This window comes from Gopherus evgoodei, chromosome 9 (genome assembly GCF_007399415.2).
Source record: "Gopherus evgoodei ecotype Sinaloan lineage chromosome 9, rGopEvg1_v1.p, whole genome shotgun sequence".
Classification (NCBI taxonomy): Eukaryota; Metazoa; Chordata; order Testudines; family Testudinidae; genus Gopherus; species Gopherus evgoodei.
In genome coordinates, this window is record NC_044330.1 from 1,151,590 (window position 1) to 1,172,425 (window position 20,836).

Consider the following 20,836-nt stretch of genomic DNA (forward strand, 5'->3'; position numbering starts at 1 on the left):
ATGTTCCTGAGCTACTAGTGGAATGGAAAGTGTGTTATCATATGATATGATTACATCAAATGTTTTTCCCCGAATAGAGAACAGAAATATATATAGAACACTTGTGCATTTTGTGCATTATTATTGATAATTGTACCATTGGCACCAATATGCTTATTAGGATTCTTTTTGTTCCTAATATATACTTTTACTGTCCTTAGCTCTACTGACGATGGATTTCTCCTTGTGTCCCTCTGCTTCCCATATTGATTTTCTATAATTCCTAACTTCTGATTTGTATTCATTATTATCAAGTTCCCCTTTCTTCCATTTGTTGTAAATACATTTTTCTTACTTTATTTTTATTTACAAGTACATATCTAACTTTAGTTTGCTGCATTTTTAGGCATAAATGCAGTAACTTTATCTGTTTCTGAAGTCTAAAATGAGAGGTGATAGAATGCATTGTTTACATATAGAAACTGGGCATCTCACTGAAATGTAATTTAGAAATATGAAAGGTAAAAGTGACACAAGAACCAGTTTTACACTTTTATTACAGTGACATCACTCTATCACAATGATATACATTCTGTCAAGGAAAAAAAAGGGGGCGGGATTTTCTCTTGCTCTCATTTTCTGGTGTGTGGTTGCTTTAATTCCCAAACTGGCCAGCTTGTCTCCATGTATTCCCAAACTGGGAGGGATTGCAACTGCTTTGGAGTACAGGGTCATAATTCAAAATGATCTGGACAAATTGGAGAAATGGTCTGAGGTAAACAGGATGAAGTTTAACGAAGACAAATGCAAAGTGCTCCACCTAGGAAGGAAAAATCAGTTTCACACATACAGAATGGGAAGAGACTGTCTAGGAAGGAGTACGGTAGAAAGGGATCTAGGGGTTATAGTGGACCACAAGCTAAATATGAGTCAACAGTGTGATGCTGTTGCAAAAAAGCAAACGTGATTCTGGGATGCAGTAACAGGTGTGTTGTGAGCAAGACATGAGAAGTCATTCTTCCGCTCTGCTCTGGTTAGGCCTCAACAGGAGTATTGTGTCCAGTTCTGGGCACCATATTTCAAGAAAGATGTGGAGAAATTGGAGAGGGTCCAGAGAAGAGCAGCAAGAATGGTTAAAGGTCTTGAGAACATGACCTATGAAGGAAGGCTGAGAGAATTGGGTTTGTTTAGTTTGGAAAAGAGAAGACTGAGAGGGGACATGATAGCAGTTTTCAGGTATCTAAAAGGGTGTCATCAGGAGGAAGAAGAAAACTTGTTCACCTTATCCTCTAATGATAGAACAAGAAGCAATGGGCTTAAACTGCAGCAAGGGAGATTTAGGTTGGACATTAGGAAAAAGTTCCTAACTGTCAGAGTAGTTAAACCCTGGAATAAATTGCCTAGGGAAGTTGTGGAATCTCCATCTCTGGAGATATTTAAGAGTAGGTTAGATAAATGTCTATTAGGGATGGTCTAGACAGTATTTGGTCCTGCCATGAGGGCAGGGGACTGGACTCGATGACCTCTCGAGGTCCCTTCCAGTCCTAGAGTCTTTGAATCTATGAATTGTGCAATCCTCTGGGCAAAAGATTTGCTTTTGGTTTGTGTTCATATTCCTGAGATTCCAGAGCTAGCCACGAATCAGATGCTATAGTCCAGAGTACTCTTATTGACTATACAATTAACATTACTGACAGGAGCTCAAACTGTTTTTCAATGCAATGTGATATTTAAAAAAGGTAATTGCCAGTTCCACCCAGTTCCTGTCAATTAGCACTTTTACATCTTTTCAGTATTTTTAAAATACTTCTTTGTAACTTATTTCCTAAAAATATATTGGAGTAAAAATCATGGCACTTTTTACAAAAACGTTTTGCTCTGAACTTTCCAAGATGTTTTACATTAGACTGTCTCTTTAAAACTACCGTTGTTTTTCCTTAACTATCAAATGGATGCTGCCCTAATTAAATAAGTTTATATTACCTTTGATTAAGACACCATATGGAAATGTAAGAAAATAAATTGACAGCTTTTGGGATTCTTTGAGGAAATGATCTGCTTACAGGCAAGCCCCCTTTCCCCAATAAAATAATGATTTACATTTTCAAGACCAGTGATGATTAAAGGCAAGCGAAAACTATTGTAAGTTTTCATTGGGTATGGAGCGGATCAGTGCAGTGCTAGCTGACAAATACTGATCGTGCATGTCTTGGGGTAGGGTGGGGAGAGGGGGTGTATACCAAGACATGCACAATCAGTATTTGTCAGCTAGCACTGCACCGCACTGGGTGGGTGGGTGGCTGCGTGTAAGATTCATAAAGAAAGTTGTGGACGGGTTACCAGGCAAATCATTGAATCTATACCCAATGTGACATTGTTGCCTTGTAATTTTATTTTATCGATCAAGACGAAACAATTAGGTGACATTCTCTGAATGTTTGTAATATTGGGTGTTTCTCCCTTTATTTTCATTTTGTGTAACTGTATGTTCTGTAATTGTGTGTGTGTGTTTGACGGGAATGGGGGTCATATGCATTGCTCCTTCTTTTTGAAGCATTGCAAACTAAAAATTTCGAAATCTTTTATATACTACTTCTGTGAGTATTCATATACATGATGATGGATTTCAGTGGCTACGGGAGCGAAAATGTAATATTTTTATAATGGAAAGCTTGCAAAGAAAGGTATGCAGATTACTGCTGGAGTAAGAGTTATCTTTATATGTACTAAAAGATACACACGTATTTCGTCAGTGGTTCAGGAAGTGAAACCACCCTCTATTCTTAGTGTGATGCACTGTATGGAAAATTACTTGGGTTCCTGGAAATGGAATATGTTACAAAAATTCCTTCACTTTTTATCAGTGGTGTATATGTGAGTGAACATGGTAGGTGGAAACAAACCCCTTAGGAAGTAGTACTCTCTCTATATTCTGTGCAGTTTGTCAGATTGGGCACAGTAAGCCTTATCTTTGAATTCTGCTGGGTTTTCATATCATGCTAATTCTTCACTTATTTTGCTCATTTTGCATTTTCATTCCTTTCCCTCCTTTCCCTTATGTTTTAATCCTGCCCCATTTTTTCACATGACAGGAAAAAGCCAGATCACATCAGGTACCAACCAGCTTTTTATACCTTCCCAATGTTCTTTGGCACGTGAAAGCTCATCATTAACCCTGCATTTCATTTTGATTACTTGCAATGGTTATAAAGTGTCTGGTTAAGAAAACAGAGGGATTTTGCATGAATTGAGAGCACACATGCTGCTCAGCACCTTTTAAATTGATAAGAAGGTTTGTTGCATTTATAGTCAGAGGAGCTTAAAACACCCCTCTCCCCAAAAATCTTAGTCTCCACCGTCAGACTTTTCCAGAATATATGTTAAAAGTGCTATCGTGCTCCCATTTAAGTCAATGGGCGTTTTGCTAGCAACTTCTCTGGGAGCAGGATTGGGACTTCAAGTGTTTCTCTTTTAATCATTCTATTTAATTCTCTGGGCCTAGATGATTCAGTCAGCTGCATGCCTGTCAAACAATAAACAAAATGACTCCCTCTTGAAAGTTGTTAAAGCTGATTTAAGTTTCTAGTAAAGACACTGACATCATTTTTTAAATTTTCTTTTCTCATTGCTCTCTTTTTTCTCTTGTAGTTCTTGGAAGTATGAAAACACTCTTTGCTGATTTTTTTGTTCTTTTCTAAATGGCAAATGTTGATTTTTATTTTTCCTTTCCTTTGGATAAAGTTGAAGTGAAATTAGCCATTTTAATGGCTACTTTGAATGATATAGAAGCATTTAATGTCAAAATATCTGCCTTGTGGTGCAGCATCATTTTAGTTATGTGCTACTAGAGAGCGAGCAGGAACAAAACTAATTTTTTATGCCCCCACAAAATGTCCCTTCCCCCATATTTTCTGGTAATAGAATGGTGTATTTAAAACAAATGGTTGATAAAGCTCAGCACATACAACACAGCTCGTCTCCACACCATTTACAATCAATCCCAGGACCACAGTAGGGACATTGCATCCGAGTAATGTAGGAACAGTGGAATGAGGTGCAAGTCTGTTTTGTCTTTGGACCACGCCCTTCTCAGTGTGGATTAGAAACCAGAGAACTTCCCTAATGGGATCTAATCATTTTAAGATGGGCCCAAATATTGGCTTTAAAAAATCTCGGTAGTCCTTAATGATGAAATCACTGTGGTGCTACGAGTGACCTTAATGCACTGTATTTTGTAGCTGTCACTTCAAAAAATGCTATAATACTAATACATTCACTTACACATTTGGCATAGATCTGGGGCTAAAGTAAAGCCAGAAGTTGAGTATTCGTTATAGCATATACTATACCAAATAAAGGGTTTCATTTTCAGTGACATTTTTTCCCCATCTCTAAAAATGTAAATGAGTGGGCTTCTTTAATTTGACTTTTTGTAAAAGGTAGGTAGAGCAGTGTAAAAAAACCTCCAGGAAAAGACCTCAGAAGTGTCAGAACATATTGTACATTTATACTGTCAGATATACCATGGTTGCCAGATTGGAGTTTATTCACTGTAGAGATTCACTAAACGTTAGCTGTACAAGTGGAGTGTGTTGGATTCATAAAACTCACCACACTTATTTAAGTGATTCTTAGAGATTTGCTCCATTGCATGTTATCTCTAGTGGCAGGGCTGCACTTTCCTTTGCTTTGTAGGGGTTGCTTTTCATGTATCTAACTGGTTGTATGTACAGACTTATTCTCTGCTTATCTTCCTTTTTCAGCCTGCTTTGTAGCTGAATTATCCATTTCTTTACTTAGAAATCTACACAATGATTGGGTTACATGCTTGATTAATACATTCCTTTTAGATGGTAAAGGTGATACCTTTTCAATTGCAGTGACTGAAATATACTGTAGTTAATAACTTGAAAAAACCCTTTCCATATTTGATGTAAGTATTTCAGTCACATTTAGAGTTAACCTTTATAATTTTATAAATGGAGATCTTGCTTTTTGAAACTAAATATATTCCTACACCATTTGGAAATATAATTGTTAAAAGGTAGAATCTCAACTTTCTACAGGCGAAGTACTAACCGTTTCACAATAAAAATTTCCTGGAATGAGTCTAATTCTTTTTATACCTTATTTCCCCCTTTGTTCTTCCTTAAGTATTTTTTGTGTGTGCTTGTGGTGGTTTAATAAATAGGGGTGTTTTGTTGCTATTTGTAGTGAAGTAGAGTTCAGCATTAAACAATTTCATGGATAATGTGACAATGTTTTGATGTCACTTTACATAACATTGTTTCTCATCTTAACAGGCAGCACAAAGTAAGTGGCATAGTGTATGAGTATGTTTGTGATAACCACTTTATCACAGGCTTGTATTAAAATAAACCTTGATCAAAGTATGTCCAACTTTGACTATAGAACTGAATTAGTTTTGTGTTTTGTTTTTTTCTATAATCTTTAGCCAGTTATTCAGTGATTCCAGTTTTGTGATTGCATCCCAAGGAACTAGAGTGGCAGTTAATCAGTTATATTTGTCATGTTTCATGTATAGTAGCCTGATTTGGTGATGAATCAGATGTTCTGGACCAGGGTCCTTATGCAGAGTCTTTTCCAGAATAGTAGTGGGATTTCCAACCCCAAGCATTCAAAAACCGTGAGTCAGGGCCCCAAAAATAAGATTGGCAATTTTGGGAGTCATTTTATTTGCCTTCTGGTATTTGAGCCTGCAGAATGCATTTGCTTCATGTTTTCAAGCTTCTCTCTCCAAAAATGGGGTCTAGGAACTTGCTTTAAAAAAAAAATTGATTTTCATGCAGTCTCTTGATTCTAGCATCTAGGGCTTTAAGAAACACCAAATACTAGAAAACTTGCAATAAATCGCAACAGGTGGCAACACTGCAGTAGTTTTAGCAACTTCATAAGTTATTTTCTAAAACTTCTCTCTCAAATATTTGAGTGAGGAAGTCATAGATTCTAAGGCTGGAAGTGAGTGCAGTGATCACCTAGTCCAACCTCCTGCATAACACAGTTCCTGAAACTTCCCCAGAATAATTCCCTGTTTGAACTAAAGCAGATCTTTTTGAGACATGTCAAATCGTGATTTTTAAATTTTGCCAATAATGGAAAGTCCATCAGAATCCTTGGTATATTGTTCCAGTGCTTAATTACCTCTGTTAAAAATTTGTGCTTTGATTTCAGTCTGAATGTCTAACCTCTCAGCTTCCAGCCACTCCATAGTTTGTGTTATTGGTAAACTAAAATAGATGTTTTAAATCATTTATCAATTTTGCTTGTCATAAAAATATAGCCGTGACCATACATTGGAATGTAAAAGTTTTGGAATGAATTGCTTAACTAACATAGTGATAATGTGCATGCACTTGTGTAAGATTTAACTTACGTGAATCTTACTTAATTTCTTTTCTTTTGTCTTTGTTTTTCCTTTTGTCATTGTTTTGATGAAAGCCCATTGTTGTGCAGACTTGTCAAGACTTACTGAGACATAACTTTTTTGTGAACTTTTATTCAGTGTGATTCCATAGATACTATGTTCATCTGTTACAACTAGTAAGCACTGTGAAATCAGTTAAATGTTTTGGATATCTCTTTATTTATATAGACGCTGGTTTTCGATACAGAATAATCAGCTTGTTTACCAGAAAAAATTTAAGGTAGGTACTGTACTTCTAATACCCAAGAATGTGGTTAATGGGAATTAGGGTGGTCTGTTGATTGGAGCAAAGGAATGAAAGTTGAGAGATGCTGCCACTCACTTGCAACATGACCTTGAGAAACCCACTTAATTTCTTTGTCTCAATTTCCCCGCCTGTAAAATGGGGCAATATCAGCTTCGTAAATCTGAGATCCCTGAAGGATAGGTGATTTGTAAGTGCGCATTAGCCTCATTGAGGCGCCTGATAGTGATTCCGCAGGTAGGGCTGCATTCTAAAATGAGCATAAACTCCTGTTTTTCTCTGAAAGTAGGCTGCTGGTTACTGTTAAATTTCATATAGGATTAGTTTTTATGCCCTCTGAATTTTCTATGCAGTTTGTCTCACTTTCATTGAGAAATTTGTAATAGGAAGACTTTTAATTTGGGCTTCAGTTTAAATTTGTCACTGACAGTTTTGCTTTTCATTGTTGGCTGATACCACTTTTAAAAACAGTCTGAATTAATGGAACTTGGGAGAGAGGTGGCACCTGGGCGAATCTGGTGCAATAGGTAGTTTGTTTTTTTAAGTAATATTCTTCTTATAACTGAAAATTTTTGTGTGTGCACACAAACCTGGTTGGGGCCAGGAACATGCAGTCCTGTTTGGGAGGTGCAGGTGGGCAGGTCCACATAAAAATTTCTCTGTCAAAAGCTACACTTTGGTCAGATTTTATCCTACAAGGGAAGGTATGTGCAGCTGCTGCTGGACAAAATATTCTGTGATGCTCCATCAACAGCTGTTTCTACCCATACTGATCTGCTCCCTGCCTACTTATGCAGCTCCTACCCCTAATTAAAAAAAAAATCTAGGCAAGGAATACATGGAAAGGTTTATTGTGAAGAACTTGGGGTTGCTACACACAAGATGCCTGACACAAACCCACAAAAGCAAGGCTATGCAAAGTTAAGTTACTTTATATACGTACCCTCTTCTACTCACAAGCACACACGTTACTATTATCACAGCTACCAAATACCACAGATCATGGAGAGTATCCTTCACTCTGCACCACCTGCAGCCCAAGGAGGCCAACCTTCTTCATTCCCTTCAGCAAATATGCCTGTACCAAATTCTCCGTTCTTCACACAACTAACTTCTACACCCAACAACCACAATTATTAGTGTTGGGGGAGAAGAGTCTAATAAAGGATTGTGGGCAGAAGGCCAGAAGTGGCGGGTGGGGTGCGGGGGAGAGGGGGCAGAGTTAATGTTTGAAATTGCCATAGTGGATCAGAACAGAGGTCCATCTAGTCCAGTGTCTTGTGGCCAGCAGCTGGGTGTGGTGCGTGGTCTGTTGTGTAAGGTGGCTCTGGTAATGGTTGGATATATGCTTGTGGATGGACAGGAAGAATGAATGTACTGATTAGGTGGCTTAACCTTTTTTCTTTTTTCCGTTTGGGGGTTTGTTAGATATGGGAGTGTGTGGCAATCCTAACTGCTTCATGATAATGTTTTGTGAGCAGTATTATTGTTCTACCACGATCACACTGTAGAACCCTTAACAAATAATATACTTTGATGCTAGTTTAAGGATGATTTTGTTCTGTTTTATGGAACAAATTTTTAAAGCAGCTTCAACCTAGCATCTGATTTTGCACTTGCAGTGAAATGTGGTCACATTTAATTGTGACCCCTCTCGGTCTGATTTGCAAGCTAATTATTCTCTTCTCAGAAAAAGCAGTGGTACTCAGTTGAGCCACTCTGGTGTTTAAATGTCAGCTTTCAATCACACAGTCAATTTATAGGAAAAGGCGGGTTCTCTCAAGTCTGTAGTAAATTTTCATACACTAATGGTTAACTTCTACTATGGATATCACATGCAATCTGTTTTGATGAAAGGGAAAATTGGAAAGCAGTTGAGACTAGCAGTGGTTTCAGTAAGTGTCTTCCCTCACCATAAACTTCAGTTGTTTTGTTCATTTTACCCCTCTCTAGGATAATCCCACAGTAGTTGTTGAAGACTTGCGGCTTTGCACAGTTAAGCATTGTGAAGACATAGAAAGACGTTTCTGCTTCGAGGTGGTCTCTCCAACAAAGTAAGGGGTAATTTTTTTTTTAAAGTTCATATATAACACAAGTTTTACATTTCAGTTTCAGACTTGGAACTCAAGAAGGCCATGAAGGGTTCTGGACTAGAGGACCTCTTGAAGTCTCTTCCAATCCTATGATTCTGTTTTGGGAGCGGTCACAATGGGAAAAGAATCTCAATCGCTTTGTTCTCTAATTTCTGTGACTTGGAGCATGTGATATTTCTGGGCAGCAGTAGTGACTATTTAGTCTGCTTTTTGCACTTGTAATAAAAATGCATCCTTAGGTATATCTCCTAGAACTGGAAGGGACCCCGAAGGGTCATCAAGTCCAGCCCCTTGTCTTCACTAGCAGGACTAAGTACTGATTTTTCCCCACATCCCTAAGTGGCCTCCTCAAGGATTGAATTCACAACCCTGGGTTTAGCAGCCCAGTGCTCAAACCACTGAGCTATCCCTTCCACCCTCCTGGTGCTCTTTATACAGTAGTACAGTTGGTAGGCAGATTGCTGCTAAATGGATCAGTTGTGGACAGTACTGTCAGGCTGCTTCTTAATAGTATAGAAAATGTCTTCCAATTACTTCAGATAATTTCTACATTCAGGAATAAAGCACAGCATTTCTGTAATAGCTGCTTCTGCAATACTTTTTATTCAGTGGGAACACTTCAGTTCCCCCTGAATAAAAGGAAAATATTGAATTTTTTAAAAGTCAATACTAGCCCAAGCAGCACCATGCAGTATAAAATACTGCCTAGTGTGTTTAGAGAGGAAAGGCAGTTCTGCATGTGCAAGAACTGGACATTCGTGTCACTTTAATGTCTTGTGTTACAAGGCCAGCTGCTCTTGCGGGGGTGTGTGTGTGTGTGGTGTTTTTTTTTCGCTTCTCCATCTTAAAATTTGTTTCCTGCTCTTTCTCCCCCATCCAGTGGCCAAATTCTACCTTTATTTGGCTTCTGCCCAGCTACGCTTTCTCAACCCTTCAGTCTGAGACTTGATGACTTGTTTTCTCTGAACGTTAGTGTGGGCAGCAGTTTTTCCTACTCTTTTTAAATCTCTGAAGTCTCCTGCCTTTGAATTCAGTCTCGTATGTTAGACGTCAGAACTCTGTGCCTTTTCTAGGACTGATGTCCATGTCCTATTTAGTCAGTCATGCAGGTAAATGGGAGGTGAGGATGCAAAGCAGAAACTTCAGGATAACCACATGGAAATTCAACAGCAAATTAACCCATCCTTTGGGTTTCTCAGGGTGTCCTATTGAGGTGTCCCATCATTTAGATTTGAGTATTTTGAGACAGGGAACATCTTCACTCTGTCAGGTTTCAGAGTAGCAGCCGTGTTAGTCTGTATACGCAAAAAGAACAGGAGTACTTGTGGCATCTTAGAGGCTAACAGATTTATTTCAGCATGAGCTTTCGTGAGCTACAGCTCACTTCTTCGGATGCATAGAATGGAACACACAGGAAATATTTATACATACAGAGAACACGAAAAGGTGGAAGTATGCATACCAACAGGAAGAGTCTAGTCAATTGAGAATCCTGTGGCACCTTATAGACTAACAGACATTTTGGAGCATGAGCTTTCGTGGGTGAATACCCACTTCGTCAGATGCATGTACCCAGACGTATACCCAGAAACCTCCTACTGCAAGACAAACCCAAGAAAGAAACTAACAGGACTCCACTGGCCATCACACACAGTCCCCAGCTAAAACCTCTCCAACGCATCATCAGGGATCTACAACCCATCCTGGACAATGATCCCACACTTTCACAGGCCTTGGGTGGCAGGCCAATCCTCGCCCACAGGCAACCTGTCAACCTGAAACATATTCTCACCAGTAACTGCACCATAGTAACTGTAGCTCAGGAACCAATCCATGCAACAAACCTCGATGCCAACTCTGCCCACATATCTACACCAGCGACACCATCACACGACCTAACCAGATCAGCCATACCATCACCGGTTCATTCACCTGCACGTCCACCAATGTAATATATGCCAGCAATGCCCCTCTGCTATGTACATCGGCCAAACTGGACATAAGATAAAGGACACAAATCAGATATTAGGAATGACAATATACAAAAACTTGTAGGAGAACACTTCAACCTCCCTGGCCACACTGTAGCAGACCTTAAGGTGGCCATCTTGCAGCAAAAAAACTTCAGGACCAGACTTCAAAGAGAAACTGCTGAGCTTCAGTTCATCTGCAAATTTGACACCATCAGCTCAGGATTAAACAAAGACTATGAATGGCTTGCCAACTACAAAACCAGTTTCTCCTCCCTTAGTTTTCACACCTCAACTGCTAGAACAGGGCCTCATCCTCCCTGATTGAACTAACTTCATCTCTAGCTTGCCTGCATATATATACCTGCCCCTGGAAATTTCCACTACATGCATCTGACGAAGTGGGTATTCACCCACGAAAGCTCATGCTCCAAAACATCTGTTAGTCTATAAGGTGCCACAGGATTTTTTGCTGCTTTTACAGATCCAGACTAACATGGCTACCCCTCTGATACTAGTCAATTGAGATGAGCTATCATCAGCAGGAGAAAAAAAACTTTTGAAGTGATAATTAAGATGACCCATAGAAGGTGTGAGGAGAACTTAACAGAGGGAAATAGATTCAATTGGTGTAATGACCCAGCCGTTCCCAGTCTCTGTTTAAACCTGAGTTAATTGTATCTAATTTGCATATTATTTTGAGTTCAGCAGTCTCTTTGGAGTCTGTTTTTGAAGTTTTTTTTGTTGCAAAATTGCCACCTTCAAGTCTGTCACTGAGTGGTTAGAGAGGTTGAAGTGCTCTCCCACTGGTTTTTGAATGTTATGATTCCTGATGTCAGATTTGTGTCCGTTTATTCTTTTGTGTAGAGACTGTCCGGTTTGGCCAATGTACATTGCAGAGTGGCATTGCTGGCACATGATGACATATATCACGTTGGTAGATGTGCAGGTGAACGAGCCCGTGATGGCGTGGCTGATGTGATTAGGTCCTATAGTGGTGTCACTTGAATAGATATATGGACAGAGCTGGCATCCGGCTTTGTTGCAAGGATAGGTTCCTGGGTTAGTGTTTGTTGTATGGTGTGTGGTTGCTGGTGAGTATTTGCTTCAGGTTGGGAGGCTGTCTATAAGCGAGGACTGGCCTGTCTCCCAAGATCTTAGAGAGTGAGGGATCATCTTCAATGATAGGCTGTAGATCTTTGATGCGCTGAAGAGGTTTTAGTTGGGGGCTGTAGGTGGTGGCTAGTGGCGTTCTGTTATTTTCTTTGTTGGGCCTGTCCTGTAGTAGGTGGCTTCTGGGTACTCTTCTGGCTCTGTCAATCTGTTTTTTCACTTCAGCAGGTGGATATTGTATTGTAGTTTTAAGAATTTTTGATAGATCTTGTAGGTGTTTATCTCTGTCTGAGGGATTGGAGCCAATACGGTTGTATCTTAGAGCTTGGCTGTAGACAATAATTCGTGTGCTGTGTCCTGCATGGAAGCTGGCAGCATGTAGGTAAGTATAGCGGTCAGTGGGTTTCCGGTGTAGGATGATGTTTATGTGACCATTGCTTATTAGAACAGTTGTGTCTAGGAAATGGACTGCTTGTGTGGATTGGTCTAGGCTGAGGTGGTTGATGGGATGGAAATTGTTAAAATCACGTTGGAATTCCTCGAGGGCTGCTTTTCCATGAGTCCAGATGATGTCATCAGTGTAGTGCAAGTAGAGTAGGGGCGTTAGGGAACGAGAGCTAAGGAAGCATTGTTCTAAGTCAGCCATAAAAATGTTGGCATACTGTGGGGCCCTGCGGGTCCCCGTAGCAGTGCCACTGACTTGAAAATATATATTGTCCCCAAATGTGAAATTGTGACTTTGTCCTCACCCATAACTAAGTTCAGCCACCAGGTTAGCCGTGATATTATCGGGGTTACTATGCCTGATGGCTTGTAGTCCATCTTCGTGTGGAATGTTGGTGTAGAGGGCTTCCACATCCATAGTGGCCAGGATGGTGTTTTCTGGAAGATCACCGATGGATTGTAGTTTCCTCAGGAAGTCAGTGGTGTCTCGAAGACAGCTGGGAGTGCTGGTAACATAGGGCCTGAGGAGAGAGTCCACATAGCCAGACAATCCTGCTGTTAAGGTGCCAATGCTTGAGATGACGGGGCGTCCAGGATTTCCAGGTTTATGTAGTAGGTGGCTTCTGGGTACTCTTCTGGCTCTGTCAATCTGTTTTTGCACTAAAGTGACAAGACTTGAAGGTGGGAATTTTGCAACTAAAAACTTCAAAAACAGACTCCAAAGAGAGACTGCTGAACTTGAATTAATATGCAGATTAGATACAATTAATTCAGGCTTAAACAGAGACTGGGTACGGTTGGGTCATTACACTAATTGAATCTATTTCCCTATGTTAAGTTCTCCTCACACCTTCTATGGGTCATCTTAATTATCACTTCAAAAAATTTTTTTCTCCTGCTGATGACAGCTCATCTCAATTGATTAGACTCTTCCTGTTGGTATGCATACTTCCACCTTTTCATGTTCTCTGTATGTATAAATATCTCCTGTCTGTGTGCTCCATTCTATGCATCCGAAGAAGTGAGTTGTAGCTCATGAAAGCTCATGATGAAATAAATGTGTTAGTCTCTAAGGTGCCACAAGTACTCCTGTTCTTTCTTCATTCTGTGTTTGTGAAGGGTCAAGCACACGTCAGCTGTTAACAGTAACTGTGTGGTGTAGTATGTATGCAAGGATGCGTTAAAGTTCCTAACATAAAACTTGCTTAAGAGTCTGGCTTCTAATGAGTGAGTCTCTTTTTTGAGCCAGTTGGTCAGCTTGCTTGAATCTTAGTCTGTGTCTTATTTCTCACAGAAGCTGCATGCTCCAGGCTGATTCTGAAAAGCTGCGGCAGGCATGGATTAAGGCAGTTCAGACCAGTATTGCTACGGCATATAGAGAGAAGGGGGATGAGTCTGAGGCAAGTATATTTACCTTTCAAGAGCCAATAATACGGTAAACCATTTCTGATACTTTTTTCTTTAAGTGAGAATTGTAGAAGAAATTTAATTATTTTTGTGAGGTCTCTGATCTGTGTCTACTGAATTAACTTTTCATCTAGTTAAGGTTATTTTGACCATTTTATGTTTTGAATCAATAACTCTTTGAGTAATTATCTATGCAGATTTCATTGCTGGAGTGCATGCTCCCCATGTGCACAGATTGGGTTATTTTGAATGACAGTGTCTGTTAAGGGTTCCCAGAGTGCAGGTGTGGTTCTGCTCCCACTATAGATGAGAGAGTAAGGGGTGAGGTCGCCTCAGCCACCTTGCAGAGCACTAGCATGTGTTCCAGAGCCCAGGGGTAAACAGTACCATCAACTACAGAGATCTTGATCCTCATTCAGATACCAGTCCTAGCAACAATTCCAGCAATGTTCCTCAGAGCTACTGAGGAAATGTCTGTGGTTCCTCCAGCAGTGCTCATTGATCTCATCCTTGATAACCCTGCAGCAGGGACAGACACCAAGGAAGCAGGTTGGATGGGACACTTGAGAACTCAGCTAAATCATTTGTGGATCCAGCCTCTGGGTTTCTGTTTGGCATCCACCTTTATTGTTTCAAAGAAGTCTGAGTAACGATGACTTTGGACTGGTGGGCTCCAGAGGTTGTGAAGAAAGGTTCTCACCCAGTTTCAAACTGTTCAGCTTGCCCACACCCATCCTCCACCTTCCATCCCTCTTCAAGAACTCTTCTAATGAGGCACTTCTACAACTGGAAGTCGGCTCACGACAACAACTGGGAGCTATAGGGGAAGTTCCTCAAGAATTCAGGGAAAATGCTTCTACTCCCTCTCCTACTTGATACTAAAGAGGAGTGGTGGGAGGAGACCCCATCCTAGATCTGTGCTGTCTGAATTCCTCCATTGATGTTCCAAGTTCTGGACAGTCACCTTAGCTTCCATCAACCCCCACTGCATGCTATGAGCTCCTGACCTGCAGGATGCTTATTTCCACATCTGAATAGTCCTGGAACATAAACAATTCCTGCGGTTCATGGTAAGAACATCCTGCTCTCAGTACAGGGCCCTACCCTTTGGTCTGGACAGCCTGAGCCACATTCAAAAAGTCCTTCTCCAATAATATTTGGGTTGGGTTATGGGGAACAGCAGCAACTGTTAATTCAGCTTGCAAAGTCTCAATTTCAATGTGCACTTGAGCCAAAGACACAAGGATTTTGTGACCCCCCCCCCCCCCCACACACACACTAACAAAATCTCTGCCATCTGTCCCGGCAGTATGTCATCCTCCTGAACAAGGTCTCTCCTGACCACAGAAATTTCTGCGCCAGTATCCTTCCACCCATAGAGTTCTTTGCCATTTACTCAGACAGCCTTTATGTGGTTCTTGCCAGGCTGTGCAGTCGCTATTTTTACAAACCCTGTGTGCTAAGTGGCAATTGCCTGAGGAGCCTCTGTGCAGCAGCATTTCCAGGAGTTGCTTGCTTCTTGTTCCCACTCAGCACAGGGCATTTATTCCTCAGGTGCATAGTGGAATTACAATGATAGCACCTTCTGGGCTCTTCTGGTTTTTACAGGAGATTTGGAACGAGGACATGAGGAATTACTTAAGGGGGTGAGTTCCTACCGCCCCCCATCCACCCTCCTTCCCAGGGGTAAAATGGGGACCCTGCTTTCTACCAAACTTATATATGGCGGGAATCCTTTGTTTCTCAGTTTGGTCTCCACCCCTTCTGTGGAAAAATACTAGCAGGCCAAGATGTGGTCCAGTACCAAGTGACACAACCACATGACCCTGCAGTTTCAAAGCAGCGTCTCAGGAAGATGGGAGATGAGCATCTTCTAAGTCCTGTTGTCCTCCCTAATGGCTCATTGATTAACCAGCCAGTCTCATTGGCATTCCCCGTGCAAACACTTTTGCAATCGACACATAGTCTGTATTTCTAACTTCAGATTCAGAAATGATACGTGCATACAAATTGGATAATCACATTCAGTAAATCATGCTTGGCTCTCATGTCATTCCTTCATATCAGTGTGTTGGAACTCCAAATATTTCAGCTGGCATGCAGAGTATTCTTACCTCTCCTTTAGGGTCTCCCTATGCAAGTGTCTACATACAATACCATAGTGATGCACTACATCAACAAGCAAGGAAGGGCCCTATCCTCCTCCTGTGCCAAGAAGCCATGAGTCTGTGGTTATGGAGTATTCAGCACCAGTCACGCAGTAGTTCTCCATCTCCCAGGCCTGAGGAACACTTTGGTGGGCCAGCTCAGCAGAGACTCGCCACGAGTGGTCCCTCGGCCCTCCAGGCAGTCTTTTGCAGATGAGGCTACCCAACAATAGGCTTGTTTGTGCCACAATGACAAATGCCAGAGGCTCTGCTCCAGAGGAGGAGTCTGGGATCCCTTACAGGAGCTTTCCTCATCCCTTTGTCTCCAGACCTCATATATGCTTTTCTCCAGGTCCTGTGAAAGTTCAGGCAGGATTCAGGGACGGTGTTCTGATAGCCTCCGCTTGGGGCAGACAGTTCTGGTACTCCTAGCTGATGAGACTCAGTTCAGAGGCCAGTCATCTCACTGAGTCTGCCTTGCCTGTTCTCTCAGGATAACAGTCAGGTGCTACACCTGAACCTGGAGTAATTGAACCTCACAGCCTGGATACTGGCAGGCCGATGTCCACCAGGAGGAGTTGTTTGCTGGCAGGCCTTAACATCTTGCTTCAAAGCAGGAAACTGTCCACAAGACAAACATACCAATGTAAATCAAGCAAGGTGGATTGATTTTAAGTCACTTTTTAAATAACTGATTTTTAATAATTATTTAAATCAGCAAGCAGGAGACTGTCATCGATTTAATCTTGTTTTGTATTTGTATTTTTAAGTTATTTTTCTACAGAAAGATTGATTCTCATTGATAACTATTAAAACATGTTGATTTGTAACTAAATATAGTCTTTACCCAATTATTCTGACTAGGAAGATACACTATCATCTACACACATTTATTTAAGCAGTTATATAGCTTAACTTACGTTTATTCGGAGTATTAATTTTAACATTTTTATGTTAGAAAGTGGTGAATGATACATTTTTTTATTTAGTAAAATTAGTTTTTTAACTTGTGATTTGTGTCAAGTTGTATTTGGATGGAAATTCAAACAATTAAAATGCACAAACATTTCAAATTGTTTATTAAATAAAATGAGCTGTATGCATAAGGGGAAAATGATTATAAAAACATGTCTTGCATTTAAAACTGATTTATTAAACAAGTATTTTCAATTAGTGAATTGAACTAATTTTTTTGGTCACTATGTCCTTCAAGGTTTTAGAACTAGTAGCTTTCATTCTCCAACACCCAATTGTTGTTTTATAGTTTGGGAGAGGACAACAAGCTTTCCTGCTGTTTCATCTTCCAAATGTTTTCTTAACTTTGAATGAACTCGTTTTTTAATTGAACTGGTTTAATAAACTGAAATTAAGAAAATATTCTCTGTGTACCTGTAAAAAAGGTTACTGCTATCATAAACTGATTTAGCACTTGAGCAAATTCTGCGTGCAGGTGCTTAACCAGTGACTTCCACCAGTTCAGTGGTTTGACTTTCTTTGAAACTTGGCACAAACGTACTGCTTACTATTGTTTAATGTATCTGATTTTAATAGATTACACTAAGGTTATTCCTTAACATAGGTTGTCAAAGTTTCAAATTTAAATGATTTCATTTTTTAAAAATAAACCTATATTTAAATAAAAAAAATCCTATTTTTAAAAATAAAATTTCAAATACTTATTTTTTTTAATCTACCTTACTGTAGGGGGATTAACCGTATTCGTCCCTGTGTATTCCACATGTGACATGCGTGTACATCGAGTGCTTGCGACTCAAAACCCTTTCAAGTAGCGTCTGTTGGTCTATGCCCGAACCCTGGTCCATGTCTGCGTCCAGGGTATAAGGGGAGGTACAGACCACCTGCCTCTGCAGTTCCTTCTTACCATCATGTGGCCTGAGTCGGAATCTCCTGTGTCTGAAGATAACTTTGCACTCTTTCTAATCTATAAATATAATTGCATCTAGTTCTTAGTCTAGTGTATTTGGTAGTCTCTTTATAGTTAGTGTAGATCAGTTTTTCCCTGCACCAGAGACCCTCTGCATTTCCCCTCTTGGGAGGAGAACTATGCCCAGGGTTCAAGAAATCTCTTGTCCTTGCTGCTGCTTGGTCAGCAACGACCACCAGTGCTATCTTTACAGCCTCAGAGAGGCACGTTTCTCTGCCTTTCCTCCGTGGACCTGAGAGGGATGAGAGCTTTGACTGAGGAAATACATAATGGAGAAAGCAATGAGACCTCAGTTGGATCAAGGCCGGGGTGAGTTCCCAGTTCGCTGGCTTCGACACTTGAGTAGCACTCCTCCGAGCATAAGCTCTGGAGCAGAGGCCAGGTCTGATAAAGCTACAGACTTGTTATGTCAGGCTTCTCATGAGAGTTGGGGACACTGTCACAGAAACAAGAAAAAATGCCCTTCCAGGTCTGTTCCCAAGAGAGAGGATCCCTCCCCAACTCCTTCCAAATCAGATGAGTCCTCATGCTCAGGTCCTAAAGACTTAGCCCTACTTAAACTTCCCAGCCATGAGGGTAAGGTGCACAGGAGCAAGTGTGATGCTTTGGAGATCACCAAGAGCAGTAAGGGGTTCTATCACCATCTGCCCTGTAACCTGGGATGCCTTCATGCTGTTTGGCGGCTGTGGCTCCCATCCCTGATGCTGGACCAGCTGCTGGCCTCCGCCCTGACTAGCTTTGCTGCTAGGCAATCAGTGAGCCCAGCTGCAATGGCTTGGAACTGGCACAGTAACCACAGCCTCTGATTTACCAGCCATGCTTATACGCTTGGCCCCTATAGCAGATGAGCGGATGCTCAGTGTGTAACAATCCTGCAGCTGTGCTTGCCTGTATTCCAGCTCTGCTCCAGCCTGCTTCCAGTGCTTGCCCCTGCTCTTCTCCAGACCCATTCCCTTCTGGCTTCTGTCCTTGACTCCACTTCTTCCCTATGGCTCTGGTTGACCTTCCGGCTCTGGCATTCAGTTTCTGTCCCTCTGGTGCTGACCCTTGGTCTGTTCCTGAACTCTCTCCACCCTGGACCTAGCTCTAATCTCTCATTTCAACCACTAGGCTTGACTGTCCACAGCTCAGTGGCGACACCTACCTACAAGACCAAGTACTTCTTGTAGAGTAACCCCAACAGCCCTTCCAGTCCCAAAGCTGCCCAGATCCATCCTTTCTGAGTTCTTAGGTACCTTATGCTCAGACTGTTCCCCTCTGTCAGCCCCACAGCCATCCACTCACTTTGGCATCCATATGCCGCACAGTTTGCAAATAGAGGGCTGCTTGGGGGAAAAGTAAACAAAAGATTTACTTAATAGAAAAAAAGATTCAAAGCTGAAATAGTGAGAGAAAGCAAACAGTCAAGTTGCACACACAATAAACATGAATGCAGTATCAGGCTTTGTTCTTCTGTATTAGAAAAAATCCCTTTTCTAACATGAGTTACCTATTGCCTTTGGACAGTTTCTCACGTATCCCGCTAGTTTGGGGATCAAGTGTTCACAGACAGCTTCCAGCTTAAAGACTGCTCCTCAGTTTCTGGAGGCCAGCCTTCAGATACATGCTTGCTTTTACAAGGCTTTTTGTTTTTCTCTTAGTACATGGTGACTCATAGTAATGCGGAACGTGACGACCCCCTCTTGATTCGAGAGCGAGGATGTCTGTCTTTCTATTACCTTCAGTGGTCCACCATTGTCCTTTCCTGGGCTGGATAATGGATGCATACTTAAAGTTGGTTTAGTGTCAGTGGCTGGCTGGGAGGTGCCTCTCACTGTACTACTGTAAGGTGGAGCTGAAGTTTTGTGGACTGAGGCTTATACCTCCCTGGAGGATATCTACACCCTCCCATATCCATAATCACCTGGGTTTTTGGGTCCAGTCCTTCTGAGGGACTTATCAACTTCAAGGCAAAAGATTTACTCCACTGACCCTGAGTGGGAGATACACAATTTGGTGCTAAACAAAATATTCATTCAGTGGAGAACTCCTTCTTGGGACCTATTCACCTCTGATGTACAATGAGGTCAACATACACAGCTCTAGAGCAGCACTGGGTCGGGACTCCAAGGGCGATGCCCTTCTACGATCCTGGATAGACAACTTGAGTTTTTTCTCCTATTTTGCTGCTGCTGTAGGTTCTATGGGAGATTCATCATGACAAAGTGAAAGTCATTCAACTGGCCCAGGCTATTCTGATTTCCAGACCTCCTGTGAATGGCTTCCCATCCACCATTCAACCCTTCCCAGATCTGTCTCTAGAGAATGGCAGGACCCCAGACATCCCAGGCCATACTGTTTCTACTTCACAGCCTGGTATCTGGAAGGGGATCAGACCTAGAGTGTTCATGTTCAGAGGCTGTTCATCAGCCTATTCTTAATCACAGCAGACAAGACTCCACCAGAAAATGCTATCTTGCTAAATGGAGGCACTTCCCTATCTGGGCACAGCAAAATAATTTACCTCCAGAGACAGCAGGCATTCCTGTTACATCGTCCCTGGGAGGGAGATGCAATAAGGGCCCATTCCACTAGGGCACAAGCAACCTCAGATGCGTGTCTTTGATAAGCACCTATGGTGGACATTTGTAAGGTGGCAACCTGGTGTTCCAGCCACACTTTCGTGAAGCATTACAATTTAGCCCAAGCCTCTTCTGCAGATGCAGCTTTTTGAACATTTGTTATGGACATCTGTACCACCTGCATCCGTGTGCTCCCCTGCTTTTAACTCTTGCTTACCAGTCACCCATGTGCAGAATACACAAGGATAAGCACTCAGAGGAGAAATGGAGGTTGGTATTTGTAACTGGTTCTTTGAGATATGCGATCCCTATCTGTATTCCATCACCTGCCCACTGACTCCTGTGCTTTGGATTGGATTCACGGTAGTGAAGGAGCTAGAGAGGCAAGTGGTCCACAGCTCTCGTTATAACACTTGGTGCTGAGCACAAGGAGCTCCAGGGCACAGGCACAGACCAGCAGATGGTGCTTGCAAGATTTTCTGACCTCT

General features: G+C 41.5%; 1 protein-coding gene across 4 annotated transcripts in view; it reads left to right on the forward strand.

The window, feature by feature from the left end:
• Positions 1 to 20,836, forward strand: part of ACAP2 (ArfGAP with coiled-coil, ankyrin repeat and PH domains 2) — a 144,552-nt gene that overhangs the window by 83,112 nt on the left and 40,604 nt on the right. For 3 of the 4 annotated variants that reach the window (XM_030575847.1, XM_030575844.1, XM_030575846.1), the window contains 4 exons: positions 3,072 to 3,092; positions 6,593 to 6,644; positions 8,622 to 8,722; positions 13,583 to 13,688. In XM_030575847.1, the coding sequence (XP_030431707.1) occupies positions 3,072 to 3,092; positions 6,593 to 6,644; positions 8,622 to 8,722; positions 13,583 to 13,688 (280 nt within the window). The remainder of the gene's footprint in view (positions 1 to 3,071; positions 3,093 to 6,592; positions 6,645 to 8,621; positions 8,723 to 13,582; positions 13,689 to 20,836) is intronic. The other variant, XM_030575845.1, reaches the window with a different exon arrangement.